Genomic DNA, 20,373 nt, shown 5'->3' on the forward strand with positions numbered 1-20,373 from the left:
GGTTAGTCTGGGATACATCACCAGAAAGAAACCTGTTGTTTTACCGAAAGATCGAGTTAACACAATGATAACACAATCTCATGTCAGTTCTCAACTATTTTTCTTTTGCCGAATTGGTGGCTAATTTGCATGAATTTGTACAATCTCATTTAAACGCTTCTGTATGAACTGTTATGTTTTGAGGTGGACCTTAATGCTTACTTTTTTCTAAAAGTAGTATGTTTTCGAATCATATGAATTCATACGAAATCATCACCTTGTAAATTAGTTATGTTTTGGAGTGAAATTGGGTTGGATATTTTAATAAAAGATTACGAGGTCCAAAAAATTATAATAATAAAATATATGCATGGATGATTTGTTTATAATAAGATCAGTAACATGCATTTAGAAAAAAAAAATGAAGGGGAAATTTTCATTTCATGCTGACTTTTAAGAATAACAGTTGAGAGGCAACTAGCAACACCAAAGCTTTCATGAAAGGAGCCACGGTGACATTTTGTCCTGACTTGTTTCTTGTAAAAGATGAGGTTTATGGGATTTGTAACATATCTCCTTGATAAAAGTTGTCATTGTGCCAACTCTATGTTCATGTGTTACTTTCCACTTACTGTTTAAAAGTCTGTATAGGCTCCTTTTCTGCTTGAGGATGCCTGCATCTGTGTGTGTGTGTGTGTGTGTGTGTGTGTGTGTGTGTGTGTGTGTGTGTGTGTGTGTGTGTGTGTGTGTGTGTGTGTGTGTGTGTGTGTGTGTGTGTGTGTGAGAGAGAGAGGGGCTGAAAAATGACTCACCTATTTACAGAGGGGTGTAACATTCACATGCCATCGACGCAGCAGGAGTGCGCTACTTTTCATTCTCGCATTCATTCACACATTTTGTCTAAAAAAACATATTAGTGAACAAGTTGAATGAATTACACCCTAAAATTACATGAAAAAGTATGTGAACCTACATGTTAACTGACAGTAAACTCCAGATTTCGAAGATGTTGAAGAAGCTGTAATCGATACTCTTTCCACCCTGCACTGTGAATGTTTTATTGTTCAATTTCATTTTTAAATTAAATAGCTTCAGCAGACTGTGTTTGTTCGTTTTTGGGAGTCTGGATTTAGACTTCCAGCACCTGTGGAATTTCCATTTCATGTCCAATGTAGACAGCATAAACAATTCACAAACATTTTAGTAAGAAGTAAAAAAAGGTTTATGAATAGGGGAAAGTGGGGTGAGTTGTGCCAATTTTTACTCAAAGTGACTTTAAAGTGAGGCCATGGCAGTAATGCCTTCAACTTAAGGATTTACATATATTTCAGGATGTGGTGCATCCCTGAGAACAATAACTTTGGATCTGAAATAAATTGTTTCAGAAATATAGCTCTTGGGAAAAAAGTGGTCTCATGGCACAACTTGCCCCTGGTGCGGGGGAAGTTGTGCCTTTGGGGGAATACATTGGGGGTAAATTGTGCCAGTGATTTCTGAAGTAAAACAGAACATTTTAATGTTATGAACCGTAATGCTATATGAAAGCAAGATAAATTCAATACTAAATTACTCATTTAAGGTTTATTTAGATATTGTCACCCTGGAATACCATAGCATGCGTTTTTCCTACTATGGTCAATTGCATAGGGATTTTGTATTGAACATAACTCTGGATCACAGTGTCATAGAGACAAGGGGGCGGGCTCATTTTACTCAGACGACCAATCAGTCTCTCAGGATCATTGTGAAGCAATCAAGCTACGCCCTAGCAACCATTTAGAGCACCATAGCAGCACAATATATGATATTTGTGTAGACTACTAAAGCACTAAAACATGTGTGAAATGTTTTCAAACTTGTCTATAATTGTTCAGACACTACAATCAAAAAACCTTAATCATAGAAATTTTACTTTGAAAGGGAAAAAACAGTTTTTTTGCACTAAAATGTGCTTAACTCTCATGCCATGCATGTGTCTCTCTTCTTTGGAGGATGAGTAAAAGTGATTGCTTTTCAAAATTATGTGGTCACATGACCAATTTCTTCTGGTTTTCCAGAAACAAGGGGTGGAACTACTTCCCCCCTGGCACAAATCACCCCACTCTCCCCTACTTTCTTTTCTTCAAACAGAAACTATCTCCACGATACATTGCATAGCACTAAAAATGTTTATTCTTTTATGGACTCCAGGTAAGTAATATAGTAATGCAGATCAGACGATTATTTGTGCTATGTACCATTTCTTTCAAAATTAAATGAATTTAAATGTAAGTATAGTATACATATTAGCTTTGAAGTTTTTAAGGTTGTAACCTATAGGTAGGGGAAACCAGAGATCAGACATCACTGTCTGATGTGCAGATGTTTCTTTGAGGAACAGGCATGATCAGACAACAAAGTGTTCTCTCACAGTGGAGTTTCCCAGCAGGGAGCAACACTGATTTTATAATCTGCCTCCCTATTGGGGATATAGTTATGGTGCTATGATCATTTAAGGTGGTACATTCATTTGTCTGTTTTAAAACCTTGTGTAAATATGAGTGATCTGTGAATTGGATGAAGAGAGTGAGCAAAACCAGATAGGCCTATGTTGTGGGGAAATGTTTTGGTAAGAATGAGATTATCACATAGGATTCCAGTCATTGTCCAGAGTGACACGTCCACTCTTCTGTCACCCAAGATAGAGGTCAGTGGTTTTCAAAGCTCAGTCAATATTCACACTGAAAAAGCAATGGATTAGACTACTGTAAACATATTCTGCCTACCATTTTACATTGTTATATAATTTCTAATTAATGTAAAAAATTAAAATAAAATAAAAATTTGAAAGAAAAAATATTGAATATTGAAAAAATATTAATTGGCACGGTTTGGAATCTGGGGCTTTAAGTCTATAGTTTAAACTCGAAGTATTTACTTATTATGCTGAAATTATATTTTTTTTTAAAAATCATAGGATAAAATTCAGATCGGCCCCGCAAGTTAAGAGCCTCAGCTGGGCATTCACTCTCGTCTCGCTTCTGGCCCTTTAAAAGTCTCTTTTTGAGTTGGAGAAACATCTGGTTGTTGAATGAAACCCAGTCATTCATAAAAACAGGAGAGAAACATGCTCTGATTGGCTGTCTACAGCCTCAAGATCGCGTTGGTAATGCAGTGACGGCTATTGGTCAATCACTTGAATGACATGGTGGACTAGCCAATGAGCGAGACTTACAGTGTTAAGCCGATGCTCTTGGAAAAGCAAGCGATTCCATTGAGAAATTTTCAGTCGCGTCAAGCTGAGGGAGAGTGCGATCCTATTAGTGCTTTCAAAAGCAGTCTGTTTTTCTCTTGGATTTATCAAATCACTTTTTTTTTTCAAATTCAAAGGATTTAATCACCGTTGGGTGAGTATATTTTGCACGCTGCTCTAGCGTTGTATTGTTTAATTATGACTCGATGCAAGTTTCGTCTTCTGCTTTTATTTTTATAAAGTTGCATTACTTAAAACGGTGCGTTTAGTTTTGCTGGTTCTCAACGCCATTTTCTTTGTGCGCATATTTGGCAACCATTCCCCCAGTTTCTTAGTACTTTATTAAGCTTGTTGTAAACTTAATCATAACCGCAAGTTTGCGCTCTGCAAAAATCCATATGCGGTTTGGCGAAGTGCTTCTCGCGCGTTTGGTGTTTTTATGAATGGAACGTCTGAGGTTTTTTCGGGTAGCGCGCACGATGGATCAAATTTCACTTCATTGAGAAAAACAAGCGTCCGAGGGAAGGGAGGGGGAGCGCGCGGCGATAATGGGCGCTGGGGGGGAAGGGATTGGACTTCTTGAACTCGTTCTTATACCTGTTAACTCGCTGTTGTAATGCTATAATCTCGCTTTACTTATTCAACAACTATAGCTTCCGCTGGCTGTCTTTATTGTCGCCAATAAAAATCTTTAAAAGCACAAACTCTTCTTTTTCAGCGTGAAATGTGCAGACGCACGTTCCTCCTGTTTTATAAAGGTCTGATAAGCTTCAGGAAGCAATAATGTTAAGCTATGGATGTTTAATTAGTTCTTGGTCCAGAGAGGTTAGCTCACTGTGAGGTGTTTTCTTGGCCTCGCGGCTGTAATACGATTTTATGGCTTGAACACTTGCGTCAGGGAAAATAAACACACGTGTGTGACGAAGCGTGAATAGCTTAGGCTTATTTTATTCATGGCGTTCCACTATTTAAATCCGAACATTATTTGTGTTAATAAAAGCTCCTTTTTTATTATTATCACTTTGGTTTAGATTCATAGTCTCTTGGGCAACAGATGGTACTGTATGGTTATGTAAGGACCCCCATCTGTACCGTGTGAGAGAGAGAGTGTGTGTGCGTGAGAGAGAAGAGGCTGAGCAAGTGTCCTGCACTAATGCAGCACACTTCATCTGAGCAGGAGCTGAGAGTGAGCGTGTTACACAAACAAACATGCTAGCTGAAGTTTTCACAGATCAAAGGGACAGTTGGTCCTAAACTGTCAGGTCCCGGGACGATCACTGACAGCTGCATCAGGTCCTGACTTGTCTTTCTCTAAGTGCCACTTTTCTCGGCTCTTCTTCCGACAGGCGACGATACCACCCCCCCTTTATCCCTGTTTATTCCCGCTTTCCCTCCTGCTGCAGCCCTAGGCCGCAGTGAAAAGCAAGCGACATGGACGGATTTTACGACCAGCAGGTCCCTTTCGTGGTGCCCCCCAATGTACGTCTCTGCTTTAACTTTTCATGCCTCATTTTCTTCACTTTTTAGATATTTCACTACTTAATATCCATTTGTGGACGGCTGTACACAATGATCACTGGTTTCAACTTCATTATTTGATCTTGGTCTTATTTTACAGAAGTCTCACATGCAGGAAACATTTTGCAGAACTTTCAATGACCGAAAAAGGAAGTTTGTTGACACTGAGCTGGCACAGGATACAGAGGGTAAACAAATGAGCATGCAATCAATCCATCCAGATCTCTCTAAAACACATCATTTAACCCAGGCCCGAACAAGTCAGCCTGTTTATTCACAAATCAATCTTTGTGTTCCACAGATCTCTTTCAAGATCTCAGCCAGCTACAAGAGATTTGGATTGCAGAAGGTACGTCAACAGCTCTAGAATAGTCTAGGTTATGGAATACATTTCATAACTACTGTTAAAACACAACTTGGTGGTTAATGCATCATCTCAGTGGTTGATCTCTGGGGCCCCATTCAAATTGGCTAAGACAATATGGCATGTATAAACATACAAATTATTTATATTCATGTTACTGACTCTGAAGCAGGTTTGCAAGCCAGTCAGTATAAATAGTTTTCCTTCTCCGTGTGCAGCCCAGGTACCCGATGACGAACAGTTTGTTCCAGATTTCCAGTCGGATAACTGTGAGTACCTTTTGAATATTCATGTGGCAAGGAAGTGGGGTTGGTTGCAGAATAGCACATAGAACCTGCCTTTATGAATTATAGAAACTCCCAGCATATGAAAATCATTTATTTATTTATACCGCACAAATTATTAGCACTGGATAATTTGCTATGGACATTATGAAGCGTTTTGAGATGCATACTACCTTCCTCCTTGAAACCAAGAAAATTAATCACCAAGAGTGTCTGTGCCAAACCTGATTCTTAGCCATGAGTTTAAGATGTTTCTATGGTGAGTGTGTGTGTGTGTGTGTGTGTTCACACACATGTGAGGCCCAGTCTGCCGCTGCGGTGCTGTAACTCATGGCAGCCTCCAGCTTGGTGACATTTTAATGGGGCTGGATCCTCGGCGCACACACACTCTGGTTATTATGTGCTGGTGAACAGTGCTCTGGCTGTTTCCCTTGTTAGCTTTTCTTCCCATTTGGCTCTGAATAAGTCTTAATTGTGTGCATTTCAATGGTGTTTATTGTAGAACGTGAATGCACATGGATGTGTTTGCATAGAAATTGTGTGTGAGAGGGTATGTGTGTGTTTGTCTGGCACAATTCCTCTTATCTGGCATCGTGCCTGTAGTTCTCACAGGCCCCTCTTTCACCACAGCTGGGCAGTGGGGCCCTTTTCCATAGGAATCACGCGATAGTCTGCGAGTTCTAACTTGCGGCCTCCTTTTCTACAAGGAAAGGCCTTTTTTCCTTCCCCTCTTTGAAAGTAGTTCTAGTAGTTCAGTGCTAAATATTTATCAAATTCTGACACCAGAAACAAACTAGGTTAGGTTCCAAGTCAAAGAACTGTATTTTTGTTCTGGCATTTTAGTTTATGTAGACACAATGTATTAAATGAAATGAAAAACTTTCTCTCTAGTGATGTTCCATGGACCTCTTCAAACTAAAGTAAAGAGGGAACCGAGCCCAAGCAGGGAATTTTCCCCCTGTGGACAAGAGCAGAGACTCTCTCCATATGGAGAGAAGTGCCTATATAACTACAGGTATGTATTTCCTTGTCCTTTCCCCATCTTTACCTTCTCCTCATTCCCCTCACTCATGCTTTATTTGTGTTTTGCCGATTTTAGTGCCTTCGACAGGAAGCCATTTCCTTTCAACAAGCCGCTGACTCCTCCTTCTACACCAGCATCACCCTTTGGCTCCTCCACCAGCACAGCAACACACAATGTGCAAAAAAGAGCAATGCAACCAGCCCAAACTCAGACACAAGGACTGCCACTATTACCTGTCCTAAACCACAGTTCTACCCCACCACATCAGAGAGCACATACTCCACTCCACAGTCAAAGCCCACCTTTTGCTGTGCCCTGCCAACCAGTCAATCACCCAGATGCCTCCTACAGTACAGACCACAGGTATGAATATATAACATCTTGCAATTTATTAGGTTGTTTTTATTTCCGACACTTCACAGTCGGTTTTTTTTGGGTCACGGTGATCGATTTCTAACCTCATTTCTATCTTTGGCGTCAGCTTGAACTGCTCGTGCATGTTAAAAGTACTGTAATCAGCTCAGGTTGAGCCTTTCATTGGGTATTATCTTGTTAAAGATGCCACACTGACCTGGAAAGCAGTTCTATGTTTATCCCATTCAAGTCTCCAGGTTTAACTACTGGAAAAAAGAGCTTTAACACCAGACTTATCCCTCATGATCTCAATTGCCCTTGATGTTAATGCCTTCTCATGTCTTTTCTCCACTTTTTTCCCTTTTTCTTACTCTTCATCTCGTTAGGTTCCATCGGCAGCTTTCCGAGCCCTGTCTGCCGTTCTCACAGTCCGATGGTCGTTGTCAGACACTTTACCCCCCACGCACCCGTGGCCATTTTCCCCGACATAGCCGCCCCCCTTATCACCGGCAGATGTCAGAGCCGTTGGTGCCAATGCCTCCCCAGGGATTCAAAAAGGAAATGGTGGATCCTCGTTACAATGATCAGGGTGTGCAAAACATGGGGCCTCCTCGTGCACCATTGATCCACCAACTGTCAATCAAACAGGAGCCCAGAGACTTCGGCTTTGACTCAGGTGGGTGTAAATCTCTCAGAGATTTTGGATTCAGTCCCTGTGAAGCATGTAGTGCTGTAATGAGAAATCCTTTTAGCTCCCACTAGGTCAGATGTACCGATGACTAATGAACTGTCAAAAAAGTGACTTTTTTTTAACGCAAAAAAAGGTCCATTGTGAATAGTGTAGCGACGTATGAAGCACAGCTCACACAGAAGTCACTTTCTGTTGGTCAACATGGCAAAATTCGTGACCAATTTAATCTGAAGATGAAATGTGCATGGGGAAATCTTTTGCCATGAAGCGAAATTCCCCGTTGTGTGGATTCCTATGGAAATTACTCCTAGGAACTCCGATGAACTTGAAATTCCAAACTTTACATTATATTATTTTGTATATATTTAAAAATGAACCTGATAAGAACTCTGATGTATATATTTTTGAAAAAATATTTTTATATAAAGGAACACTGATAAACTTGAAATTCCAAACATTGTTATATTTTATTAACATTCATGTAATTGTCTTGCAGAAGTACAGAATTGCCAATCATCTTTTGGCAAATCAGCAAATTTCTATGGAGCCAACAGCGAGGGTGAGGCTTTTATCAGTTTAGTTTCACCTACTTTTCCATAAAGTACAGATGTTTTATTAAGCAACAGCTTCTGATTAGTCTTCTGTTGTAATGAGAGTTCTTTCTCAGACTTTTTCTCTGGCTGTCGATTGCAGGTTTTGGGTATGATGGAGAATCCCACCTCTATTATGATGATGCGTGTGTGGTGCCAGACCACCTGGAGGGAAAGCTGAAGCAGGAGGGTGGAGTTTTCCGAGAGGGTCCTCCGTATCAACGAAGGGGGTCTCTGCAACTCTGGCAGTTCCTGGTCACTCTGTTGGACGACCCATCCAACCGCCACTTCATTGCTTGGACTGGCCGTGGGCTCGAGTTTAAACTCATTGAACCAGAGGAGGTTAGTAGTGTGTTATGAAAGCCAATAGCTCTATAGCCCATTTTTATTTCAGCCAACAAGCAATATTAACACCCACATTTTCAATAGGTTGCTCGCCGTTGGGGGATCCAGAAGAACAGGCCTGCAATGAATTATGACAAGCTGAGCCGTTCTCTGCGTTACTACTATGAGAAGGGCATCATGCAGAAGGTAAAGGCACGTTCACGTTCCAATGTCATTTTTCTTCTTTCAATCCCTTAATAATTAGATTGTAGTTCCCTCATTACCTGTAGTTCGTAAAATCCACCCCATCAAAGCATATCAGCTTTTTCCAAACAAGATTTTCTAAAACATTTCTCTTTCTCTTGTTCATATGCAGGTTGCTGGAGAGCGGTACGTGTATAAGTTTGTGTGTGATCCCGATGCACTCTTCTCCATGGCGTTCCCTGACAACCAGAGGCCCAGTCTGAAGGCAGACCCCGATGGGATGCAGGTTCCTGAGGATGACACCGTTCCACTCTCCCATTTTGACGAGACTAACAGTGTCCCTTATCCAGCAGATGCCAGGGACCAGTGCTTAGTGGGGCCGTCCTTTCCTGAAAATTATGCTTTCTGAACTGTTTCACTACCAGAACTCTAAAATGCATCCTCGCACTCCAAATGCAGCTCATGTCAAATTGTAATCGCTCCAATGAGGAATCTGTAACGCCTGCTGAAAAGTCTCTAAACTTTCTTGCCACATTTTTATTGTTCATTTGTTTGTTACTACACAGGTTCCATTATAGAAAAGTGTTTGCTTTTTTTAAATGTACACAAAAAAAGTAAAGGGACACAACAGTATTTTTAACTATAACCTTTTATACATATAAATAAAATCAAAGGTTATACTGAAAAGTACTGTTGCTTTCTTTGTGTATTGGGCCTGGTGTCTATTTTTCAATGCTCTACTTCAGTGAGTTTTTTTAGAACACTTCTGACAATGCATAATGATGCACCTCAGGCTGTGTTGTAATTATCTGTGTATATAGCTTTGATTATAATCTGGAAAAATGCACAATTTTTCTCCAGCTGGCCAAGTAAAATCTTAGTAATTTCAACTGCTTTTGTAATGTGATTTTTATGGATATGGGGCGGGGTAGAATAGGCAAAAAGAGAGCAGGGGAAATGAAAAGTGAAGAATCTATGTATATTATGAGTATATTTTTGCAAAAGCAGAATTGAATAGCATTGTATAACCTGTACAACAGACTTTTATCACTTCTAATCTGTTCTGTTTATACAGTGGTGTGTGTGAAATTGAAAACCAGCTCTTGATATAGGGCAAAATCGAGGATGAAAAGCCTGATTGCTGATTCAGGATCAGTCATGCTTGTGTGACCTTTAACTGTTTACCAAAGGATTAGAGCAAGGCCATCTGATCACTGTTCAGTAGTAAACCAGCATGGCAAGAAACCCCCTAGCTCTTTCCACATTTACTGTCGACCTTACTTGTCTTTCCTAGGTACAACAGACCCCTAGTTCTGTTTCACTGTGGATAAAACTGTTGTTTCATTGTCTTTTGAAGGCAATTTCTTTCATTAAGAATTTTTAAGTACAGTTTTGGTGTACAATTACAGACCTGTATTTTCTGAACTATATAAGTACAGGATAATAAATGTCCATAAACAGATATGGTTCTTTTTGGATACAGTTTGTTTGGTTTTGTCTTATTTATAGCCAGTGGCACATCACCTACACTTTGAGAACATATTTGGGGTAAATGAACAAAGTAAAGAGCATTATGACAGACATTAATACACTAAGGCCTGGTTTCACAGACAGGGCTTAGATTAAGTCAGCGTTAGACCTTAGTTTTTTAGGGCGTTTAAGTAGATTTTATACGTAAATGTGCCTAAAAACATTACTGGTGTGCATCCTGAGACAAGGCAATGGCAAGACAATATTTTATGATATGCCAGTGCAAGTTGCTTTCACTTAAAACCACTTAAACATGCCTTTTAGCTTAAGGCTTGCCTGTGAAACCAGGGGTACATGATTTTTGCTCAGATTTGCATTCTGGACAAATCGAATTGATTCTTGTTGACGAAATTCAGAGCAGTCTGCAGATTTTGGGCAGTTCGAGTTGACGGATTTCACAGAAAATCATGTAGTGTATGATGGGAACAGACTTAAAATTTTGCTGTTGTCGTGTAAACAAACGGTCAAAACGCATAAAATGTTTTCCGTTATTAGTTGAAAACACTGCCGTGTGAACGACCCCTATGTGATTCCATCCAGTCTGAGAATATCAAACATGTTTGATATTTTGAGCCGGTTTTAGAACACATTGTTTTCATTTGTCATGTGTCTCCAACAAACCATGTTTCTGTATTCATTTGTTATGTTCTTATGGTTTAAAAGTCTGGTAGTGTGTGATCCTCAGGCGTTTAGTGTATAATGCCATTGTGTTTTAAAATCTATTCAGATTTTAAAAGTTGTGTACTGTATTCCAGCCTTTACATTTCGACTATTCAGTCCATTTGGCACATTGAGGAATCTCATTAATGTACGTGATCTTTCCAGGAACCTCTCAGTCTGACCACTAAACTGTAACCCAGCAAAGCCTGTGTAACGAGGCGATGCAAAGTAACAGGGTATTGCATAACCTAGTGACGCTCGTTCTCTTTCTTCTCTCCTCTCTCCTTTAGCAGGGTTAGTCTTAATCCTGCTGGTGACCTTGTTCCACGGAGCCAGAGAATAGAAGAGTTATTAAGCTGTCATACACCCTTATCATCATAAAGGAACTCAAGCTTACTGAATGCTTGACAAATTATGAAGTATAACATTTTTGGTGCCAAACCACAGAAAAGTTACATACCTAAAAATGTGTAATTCTTAGAGACTGAGTACCATATTTACTGTTATACAACAGTTTCAGCACTCAAATCTGATTGGCTGAGCTGCGATATAGGTATAATAGCACCGGGGATGTTTAACTGTTCGTTTAAGTCAGTTCCTCTGTTTATGCTGTTCCAGACCACATATGTAAGTGATGCTGAGTAAAAGGCCAAACAAAGATAGATTTTCATCAGAAATGTAAATTACTTTGTATCATTACTTCTTTACAGAACTGTTGTATAAGAGCAATATCACACCCACATTCTTGCTAAATATCTGCTGTGATATTTATGACACAAGGCTGCAGCCCTGCAGATATTCAGCACTCATGCTCATGTGATATTGCTTAAATAAATTTACAGTTTTAACAGTGTATTCAAGTGGAATGCTTTTTGGGGGTGTACTAGAATATGTTTTCATGCTTGATTGGTTAAAAAACGCATAATTTTTCACATATTTTACATTATTGCTGCTCCTCTCTCCCCAGTCTGGCTCGAACACGCCGATTTCCATAAAGCCCCTCCTTCCGAAATACAAAATGTGCTGTGATTGGTTAGCTGGCCCAGTGTGTAGTGATTGGCAGCGCTTAGTGCGTGTTCGGGAAGTGTCCTGCCCATCGATAACTGCAAGTTCTTCTCTAGTGTAAATATTAATGACGGCGTCAATTTCAAACCATTTCGAGGCCGATTCAGACCCTGACAATGTTTACAAAAAAGAGGATCGTGCAGAACGTATTTCATGCACAGACTTTGCAAGCACAGGTTTCAGAGTGGTATATGTTTTTTGTAATTTTCTTATACATTATAGATACAGTGTTATCCACCATTTAATCATGATATTTGTCAGAAAACTAAGGTAATACAAATAGTAATCGATCCCAAAACCATGGTTAATTTTCCTAAGGAGCGGTGAACGGTCTTACAAAGCTTACAAAAGCAACAGAAAACAAGCTGTTCTCCATAAAAGGTGCAGCACACAGATAAAAGTTGGGGTTATAATGTTCAGGAACAGTGTTTAAAATAAGTTTTAACCACTCAAAGTTCATCAGCCTTAGAAGGTCAAACAAATGTGTTTTGAAAATGATGCAGTGTCTCTTTGAGCACCAATGAGCACCATTGTGACTTCATAAGATCCGGAAAAATCACGCTGTAGTACAAATGAGCCGATCGATGTAGTTCTTAAAAAGGGGATCCTGTTAAATAAAATATCTCTTTTGGAGTGGACTTTGAGCTTTGTAACAATGCTACAACAATGCTATTGGTGAATTTCAGGTTCACCAAAGAACCTTTCAGTGAACACTTTTTTTGTGAGTATGAAAAACAATTTAATACTCTGAAGGTTCTTTATAGTAGGAAATGATTCTTAAGTGCAATGTTGGATGTTCTTCGTGGAACTAGATGTCAATAAAGGACCTTTATTTTTTAACCCAGCAAATAGCCATCATTTCACGTCTAGGTTAACTATAGACACAATATAGTCTGGCTATGAGCTTGAATTTAAATATTGAATTGAATTGAAAATAACCATGAATTTGGTTCCATGTCGTTTTTGCCAAAATAACTTGTGAGATGTATGATGTTCCATCATGTAAGCAAAGTCATCAGTGATCATTTTTTAAACATGTTATATGCATAGCCTGGGAGTGGTTATATGGTTATATTAAATGTTTACTGACAGCCCAAATTTTGCCTTGTTTTAGCCTAGACGTAAGGGCTGTGTTTGAATGGCTATTGGACGTCTTTTAAACGCAAATTTGCATGCTGGGAACTTGGAAGGGTATATGTTATTAAGACCTTAAAAACTTTCATACGCACAAAACATCCTGAATGGAAGGAGTTGTTTCCTTTATTATTGTTGTGGTTGATATTATGTGATGTATGATTTCTCTTTTGTATGTTTCCGTTCTCTGCACACACACACACACACACACACACACACACACACACACACACACACACACACGCACACACACATGTCTGGTGCACTATCTTTGTGAGGACTCTCCATAGACGTAATGGTTTTTATACTGTACAAACTGTATATTCTATCCCCTTACACTGCCCCTATCCCTAAACCTACCCATCACAGGAGACATTCTGCATTTTAACATTTAAAAAAAAAAACTAATTCTGTATGATTTATAAGCTTTTGTACCCATGGGGACCTCAATTTAGGTCCCCACGGTGACACGAGTCTCCATGAGTCTGTGTGCATTCAGGTTTAAGTCCCCACCGGTGTAGAAAAACATGTCCACACACACACACACACACACACACACACACACACACACACACACACACACACACACACACACACACACACACACACACACACACACACACACACACACACACACAAAAAAAAAAATCCTGAATGGAAGGAAACACTGTCCAAAACTTACCTCCAAACTAGGGTCTTGTTGCTGGTTGAGCACAGGAGCTGCTAGCTTCTACTTTTAGTGTTTTAGCGCCGACCGCTGGTTCTCAACGTAAATGACAGGTATTATATAAGCACGCACCATTGATAAACACGTCACCCCAGCCAATGGCGAATTACTACAGAATAACTCCATTATGTTAATCAACAGTAAATACGTCTGTGATCATTTTGAACGTAACAGTGTTTCCCATAATGCATTTAATAAGCAAAACTGCGCAATATCATTGGCCACCAAGGTTATCAGTCAAATTGCCATATGACTTCCGTGTAAGGCTATATCTGTCACTGAACGCTTGCTTTACATTTGGAGGTGTGATCCAAAATCGGCTCTGCAAAGATAACGTAGTCATGTTTTATGACGTAAGGTTAAACTAAAACTCTGCCACCCGATCGCTGTCAGTCCTGCTGATCCTAATGACGTCATCCTTACGACTTCCCGTAATAGTCGAAGTACGGAAGTGATCTGGACTGGCCGAAAACTTTCCCATAAGATTCATTTTTAAGTCGTTTCTGTTCCTTGAGGGTGCAATCACTAAGTATGGCGTATCCTGGTTATAACAATGTAAGTATCACTTATATATTTTATGTTGTAGAATGTAAAAATAATTTGATAATTAGTTTAGGAAACGCCAGATTGCTTGAAAAATCTGTAGCAGCTATATGTCTTGTTACGCCCCAAATTGTTACATTGAATAAATTACATATAATTTAATACCGGTAATTACATTTCCTCTAATATGGATTTGGCATTAACTAATATGGATTAGGCATACCGATTGAAACCGCAGCAGGTTATACCTGAACTCAGTAACATTATAAGTAATGTAACTTTTTAACTAACGTTACGGTTACAGGGCTATTATTTTGCCCACCGCCCACCCGGTTTTCAAGGGCAAGGACATTTTCAACAATACAATATATAAGCCATTACATTTTTGTTTTGTTTTGTTTTCCATTGAAACATAACCATTTCTAAAGCAAATTATCTTGAGATTTAAAATTGTGAAAGAATTTTTCTTGAAATGTGTTTTAAGCATAAACTTTCACTTCCACTTCTAGAAATTTTATTTTAAGAATGTTTAGTTGTTTTTATAAAATATCTCCACAAAAACAAAAAACAAAAATAGTCACAGCACGTCGTCCATCTATGTCAAAAACAAGCTAAATGAATCAAGTGAAATAAATTCTTTATTTGCACACCACCCACACATATTTTTTTTTAAGGGCAAGGACATTTTCAACAATGCAATACATAAGCCATAACATTTTTTGTTTTGTTTTCCATTGAAACATAGAAAGAAACATTACTAAAGCAAATTATATTGAAATTTTGTTTAACCTATTGGCAAATAATTTGTCTTGTTTTAAGCATAAACTGTCACTTCTAGTAAATCTATGTTTAATATATATATATATATATATATATATATATATATATATATATATATATATATATATATATAAAATAATCTTTTTTTTTTTTTTTTTTTTGCTGTCGTCCATCTATGTCAAAAACATAAGTTAAATGAATCAAGTGAAATAAATTCTCAGGCTGAATTCCTACACTGTCAGGAAGAAAAAATGTGCAAAAACGGTGCCGGTTTAGCAAGCCACAGCTTGTGACTTGCCTCTAAGCTGTTGTAGCCTTGAAAGTTTGTTTCCCTCCTTTTTTCTCTGAGAATGTATAAGTCCAAATATTTATTTACATTTTTAGTCACTTTTATTGACATTTTCTGCTCCCAAGTCATGCCTATCTATATGCCTGTCTAATTTTGCATGAACAGGTTAAAGTAAAAAAGGTATATGAACATGTAGCATAGATGTGGTTTCACCACAGAAAGCACACGTTTAGCCTCTTGGCTATATATAGCCTCATATGTAGGCTGGAGTTTATTTAGGCCCAATAGTAATTGGCCGCCCCTGTCTGTACTCTTGGTAAAACCCAGTGGAATGTTATGAGTTTAATTGGACAATTGTGTGTTTTGAAACAAATCCAAGTGGAGTAATACATGATGATCAGCAATTGGTTGGTTGATACATTCTTTTGAACAGACACTAAAGGTTGATTTAGATTGCACATTTTATTCTAGCTGTAGCCTATTGGGGCTGTTGTCAGGGGCAGACCACTTGAACCTTTTTGTAATAAGTTAAGTCTTAAATGTAGTCATGAACCGAAATTTACATCTGAAAATTATTTCTCGTTTTTAATCAATCTGCATTTTGATGAACCAAGATATTTTAGTCTATACTGTTTTCAGGTAGGCTAATGCATGAACAAAACATCACTAAACATTATTTTAGCGCACTTAACGTTACCATCTAATAATCGCAATAAGCATTGTGCTTTGATACGAAACAAAGTGTGAGCTTTCAAATTCTGTACATTTTTAATGAAATTCAAACAATAAATGTTGTGTTGGTGCTTTTTTGACATATCACTGTAGCCACCTCAGTTATTCTTCTTTACTTATAGCACGAAATAAACAATAATGGGCGTCAGAAGGTATGTTAAAAGAAACTGTATAACTTACTGAAATGTCTCATGTAATCGCTCAATCAGTGTTTCAAGATGTCAATATCTCAGGAAAGCCATTCAATGTCCATAGCTCGTTAGTCAACTAAAAAGCACCATATTACATAATCATTATATTTTTTACTTAAAGCTGCAGTCCGTAACTTTTTTTGTGTTTAAAAATGTATATAATAACATGAAGTAGATCATGAATCCATTTTCCAAACCGTGATTTTGTCTTATCCTTAATCACTACAGTACACCTATAATAAGAGTTTATATTTTGAACTGGTTCGGGTCGAGTTAGCCCAGTACCTGACTCGTCATAGACATAAACAGAGAGAAGTAGCTCCGGCTACAATGTTCCTCCGAAAGACGCATGCAGTTCTGTTCATTAACCGCTAGAGCGCCAAAAGTTACGGGCTGCAGCTTTAACCTGTTGTCTTCATTATTTAATAGATGTTTGATTAAATCTGTCAAGAAAGCACATTTATATTACAACCACCATTTAAATGTTAATATTTCAACAATGAATTAGAGTAGAAACATATAATTAAAAGGTTGATATAAAACTGCCATGTGTGCCATTTAAATGTTTGTATACAGCTCAGTATATATAACTGATTTGATGAATGAATTGATTATTAAATAAACTTTGAGGTTCGGTTTTTCAGCCAAATTATTATTTTTCCGATCAGTACAGTAGGCTGCTTAAAAGTGTCACTTTTTTACTTGCAGTTTGGTGGTCCAATGCCAGGAGTTCCTGCTCAGGGTATGGCAATGCCAGGGGTCCCTGCTGCAGGTGGTTACCCAGCACAACCATATGGGGCGTACCAGGGGGCTTTTCCTGCGGGTCCTGCCCAGGACCCAATGTGGGGCTATTTCACAGCAATAGCTGGCCAGGTGAGAGCTGCTAGCTATACTGTTTTTTTCTGTCCCATTATGTTGTTCATGTAGTAAACATAAATCTTATGTCAGGATGGTGAAGTTGATGCTGAAGAACTTCAAAGGTGCCTCACCCAGACTGGAATCAGCGGCACCTACAATCGTGAGTACAGAAATTGTAGAAGGATTTTTAGTTCCAAATGCTTGGACTAGCAAATCAGTAACAGAGCGAGTGGATCATGCTCACTGCGCTTCTTTTTTTGCAGCCTTCAGTTTGGAAACCTGCAGGATTATGATTGGCATGCTGGATGTATCCTTCACAGAAAAATGAAACAGCTCTGTTCTGGCTCTACAACTTGAGTCAAAGGTTTGCTTCGTGCAGTATCCCAACATCTTGATGTGGTTTAGATTCTTTAAGCATGTGTGTACAGAGAGATCTCACCGGAAAGATGGGTTTCAATGAGTTTAAAGAACTGTTCACTGTGCTAAATGGCTGGAAGCAGAACTTCATAATGGTGGACAGGGACTGCAGTGGAACGGTGGATCCTCATGAGATGTCCCAGTGCCTTGCTAACATGGGTGAGTAAATTAAGTCTATTTCTGTTGACTGAGATCAAAAAGTAGCTAGTTCTCAGGGTAAAATATCTCAAAGAATAAATAACAAGTCACTAATTTTGAGCTTTAAAATAAAATCAAAACCACAGGGCACAATGTACATGTCTTAGCCAATAGCCTTGGAAACTGTGATGTAAGAAAAAAATGTCTGTTATGATTGCACAGGTTTCCGAATTAGCCCACAGGCACAGAACGCCATCATCAAACGCTACAGCAAGTCTGGAAAGATCTACTTTGATGACTATGTGGCGTGTTGTGTGAAGCTTAGGGCACTTACAGGTGAGACTTTTAGTAAAATTTAGAAATGCAAATCTATACAAAACTTGATTATTATAACTACCGGTACACCGATTATAGTTATACTAAGTATTCTTTTGATTGTATTTTTGATCAAACACTGTATGACTTTTTTATTTTTACGTAGACAACTTTAGGAGGAGAGATACAATGCAGCAGGGAATGGTGAACTTCCAGTATGATGATGTAAGCGAAGACAAAGTTTTCCCATTTAAAGTGCCTATATTTTCTTATTTTTAAAATCTAAGATGGTTTTTACTGATTAATTGTAGAAGTAAAATGGGTTACTTCTTGAAAGCATATAGGAAGCTGTTGTAACATCTTTAATTTCCTCTTGCAGTTCATCTTGTGTACTATGTCTCTCTGAAGAGGGTTACTGACAAGTACAGTGTGCACTCCAGGAAGAGCACTGAGTGACTGAAGGTGCAAAGAAATATATTTGCTCATTTGCCAGTATGATGTTATATGTGAACGTAGGAGTAAACCATATATTGCTTGAAATTATCAATATTTGTGCCAAGCAGACCTCAATTGTTTTTAAATGATCTTTTTCATATTCATTCTTTATAAATTCTGTGTATTATGTTCAAATATAACCACACTTACCATATATTTTGCCAATAAAACATGGTACATCTTTAAGAGTTGTGTTCTGGCTTTATTTAGCAGCAAGGACAGTGAGAATGTGCTGTTGTGGTTCATGTAAGTAGTAAAAATCAGTGTTGGGGGTAACACATTACAAGTATGTAATCAGATTACTTTTTTCAAGTAACACTACTTTTTAATTTACATTTATTTACTGACAGCTTTCCTGTCCGCATGTTGAGAGAAATCGGGAGTAAGAGCAGAGGCGTTGTTTGTGCTGTCTAAACATGAACTGGCTTGTTGTAGTTCTAGACTAAATGTGAGAATGCTTTTACTCGTCTCACTTGCACAAAAACAGATTAAGTACCTCAAGTCAAGTTACCTTCATTTATATAACACGCTTTACAGTGATAATAGGAAATTAAAGTAACAGAGATTGTTTTGGCTTTACAGCAGCTCTAGAATTAAGTTATTGTTTTGATTGATTCACTTCCGTTGCAAAGATCATCAGTTATTAACCTAGGGGTTACTGTTACACGACACCGTTCTAACAGAAAACCCCTAACGCGCTCCGGCCCGCTCATTCCCACAACAACAGTGCCTGGCGGCTCGAGAACGCAAACATTGAAATAGGTTCCAAGGTGCAAGCGTTGACTAATTTTGAAAAACGTCATCATCTCCGTGTAAACTTCAAAAACGCGACTCTGTGAAAAGGCTGATGGCGTGCACATGCGTATTACGTGTTTAGTCTATAGGTAGATGCGTTTGAATATACATGTGCGCAGGTGTGTAGTCCTTCTTTACAAATTGACCATGTAAACTGGAATCATTTTGACAACATTTTATCTGTGCAGAGGTAAAGGGAAGGGAAGGAGGCCTTCACAGGGAAGAGACTAGTTGACACTTTAGGACTGTGTTGTCATCGTGTCCAGGCGCAGGTCCTTCATCAGATCTGGATACGGCCTGGATACGGCGGACTGCGATAAACCTTGGGATAAACAGAGAAACTAATATTAGTGTAGACACCATTCTTATGATGCAACGACTACATCAGGATTTATGGGAAGTGTTCCCGGTTTCGGCTGACCTAATCTATGCAGCCTAACATTGAATTATCCAAGTTGATAATGTGTAGTGTTATGTGTATGATGGGTCAAAGAGATGTGTTTGATAAAATGATAAAAACAGTGAAATGCAAACTCGGAGTATTATGCAAGCCTGCAAAAATGAAATGTTGAATAACACACATATTCTTACTGTAGGCTACTTAATCTCACTTTATTAAACAATGTCTTTGCTGTTGACCTTCGATGATCCAGTTCAACCATATGAATAAGCAATAATCACTTTAGTTAAACATCACTTTTTTTTTTATTATTGCTATAATGAGGGGCTGCATCCGAAATCGCAGTGTCCAATGCCTACTGTTTTATGATCACTGTGTGTCTTACTTTTGTCTTATGCTGTTTTTCGCCCACAATATAGTAAGTATGTATGTGACTTTACATTCTTTCTTCTTCTGCAATCCAGAAGGGCAGTATGCAAAGCTGAAAGGTTTGTCTAAGCTGTGCCCTCTACTGTTCAGGCGTGTATTTGCATTTCCATCAGCCTGAGAATATTTATTCCAGTTATGGTGTGAAAGGGCCTTTACATTTGCCAAAAATGTAACTTTTTTTATTATTATAAAAAGAAACAAGCCCGGGCCAGCCCAGCAAAATTTGCGCAAAAGTAATGCCACGCAATACTTTCAATAAAAAGTAACGCAGTTATTACTTTTTAAGTAGTAACAATATTGTAAAGCATTGC

General features: G+C 38.5%; 2 protein-coding genes across 3 annotated transcripts; both read left to right on the top strand.

Annotated features, from left to right (window-relative positions):
• The first annotated feature begins 3,184 nt into the window (after positions 1-3,184).
• On the top strand, positions 3,185-10,048 carry etv5b (ETS variant transcription factor 5b). Of its 2 annotated transcripts, none has more exons than XM_081380356.1 (12): positions 3,185-3,365; positions 4,558-4,690; positions 4,830-4,917; positions 5,031-5,078; positions 5,312-5,362; positions 6,269-6,392; positions 6,477-6,764; positions 7,142-7,431; positions 7,943-8,005; positions 8,140-8,378; positions 8,466-8,567; positions 8,737-10,048. In XM_081380356.1, exons 2-12 carry the CDS (start codon positions 4,643-4,645, stop codon positions 8,971-8,973), a joined length of 1,578 nt encoding a protein of 525 aa, XP_081236482.1. In that variant the 5' UTR covers positions 3,185-3,365; positions 4,558-4,642; the 3' UTR covers positions 8,974-10,048. The 2 variants fall into 2 exon arrangements, with proteins under 2 accessions (XP_081236482.1, XP_081236481.1); XM_081380355.1 differs by having other exon boundaries at positions 8,466-8,573; positions 8,737-10,045.
• A 3,735-nt stretch (positions 10,049-13,783) lies between these two features.
• On the top strand, positions 13,784-18,623 carry gca (grancalcin). The gene is made up of 8 exons (XM_081380626.1): positions 13,784-14,235; positions 16,924-17,088; positions 17,164-17,233; positions 17,337-17,380; positions 17,502-17,649; positions 17,851-17,964; positions 18,110-18,168; positions 18,323-18,623. Exons 1-8 carry the CDS (start codon positions 14,212-14,214, stop codon positions 18,347-18,349), a joined length of 651 nt encoding a protein of 216 aa, XP_081236752.1. The 5' UTR covers positions 13,784-14,211; the 3' UTR covers positions 18,350-18,623.
• The last annotated feature ends 1,750 nt before the right edge of the window (positions 18,624-20,373 follow it).

Source organism: Scardinius erythrophthalmus, assembly GCF_964197995.2.
Source record: "Scardinius erythrophthalmus genome assembly, chromosome: 12".
Classification (NCBI taxonomy): Eukaryota; Metazoa; Chordata; class Actinopteri; order Cypriniformes; family Leuciscidae; genus Scardinius; species Scardinius erythrophthalmus.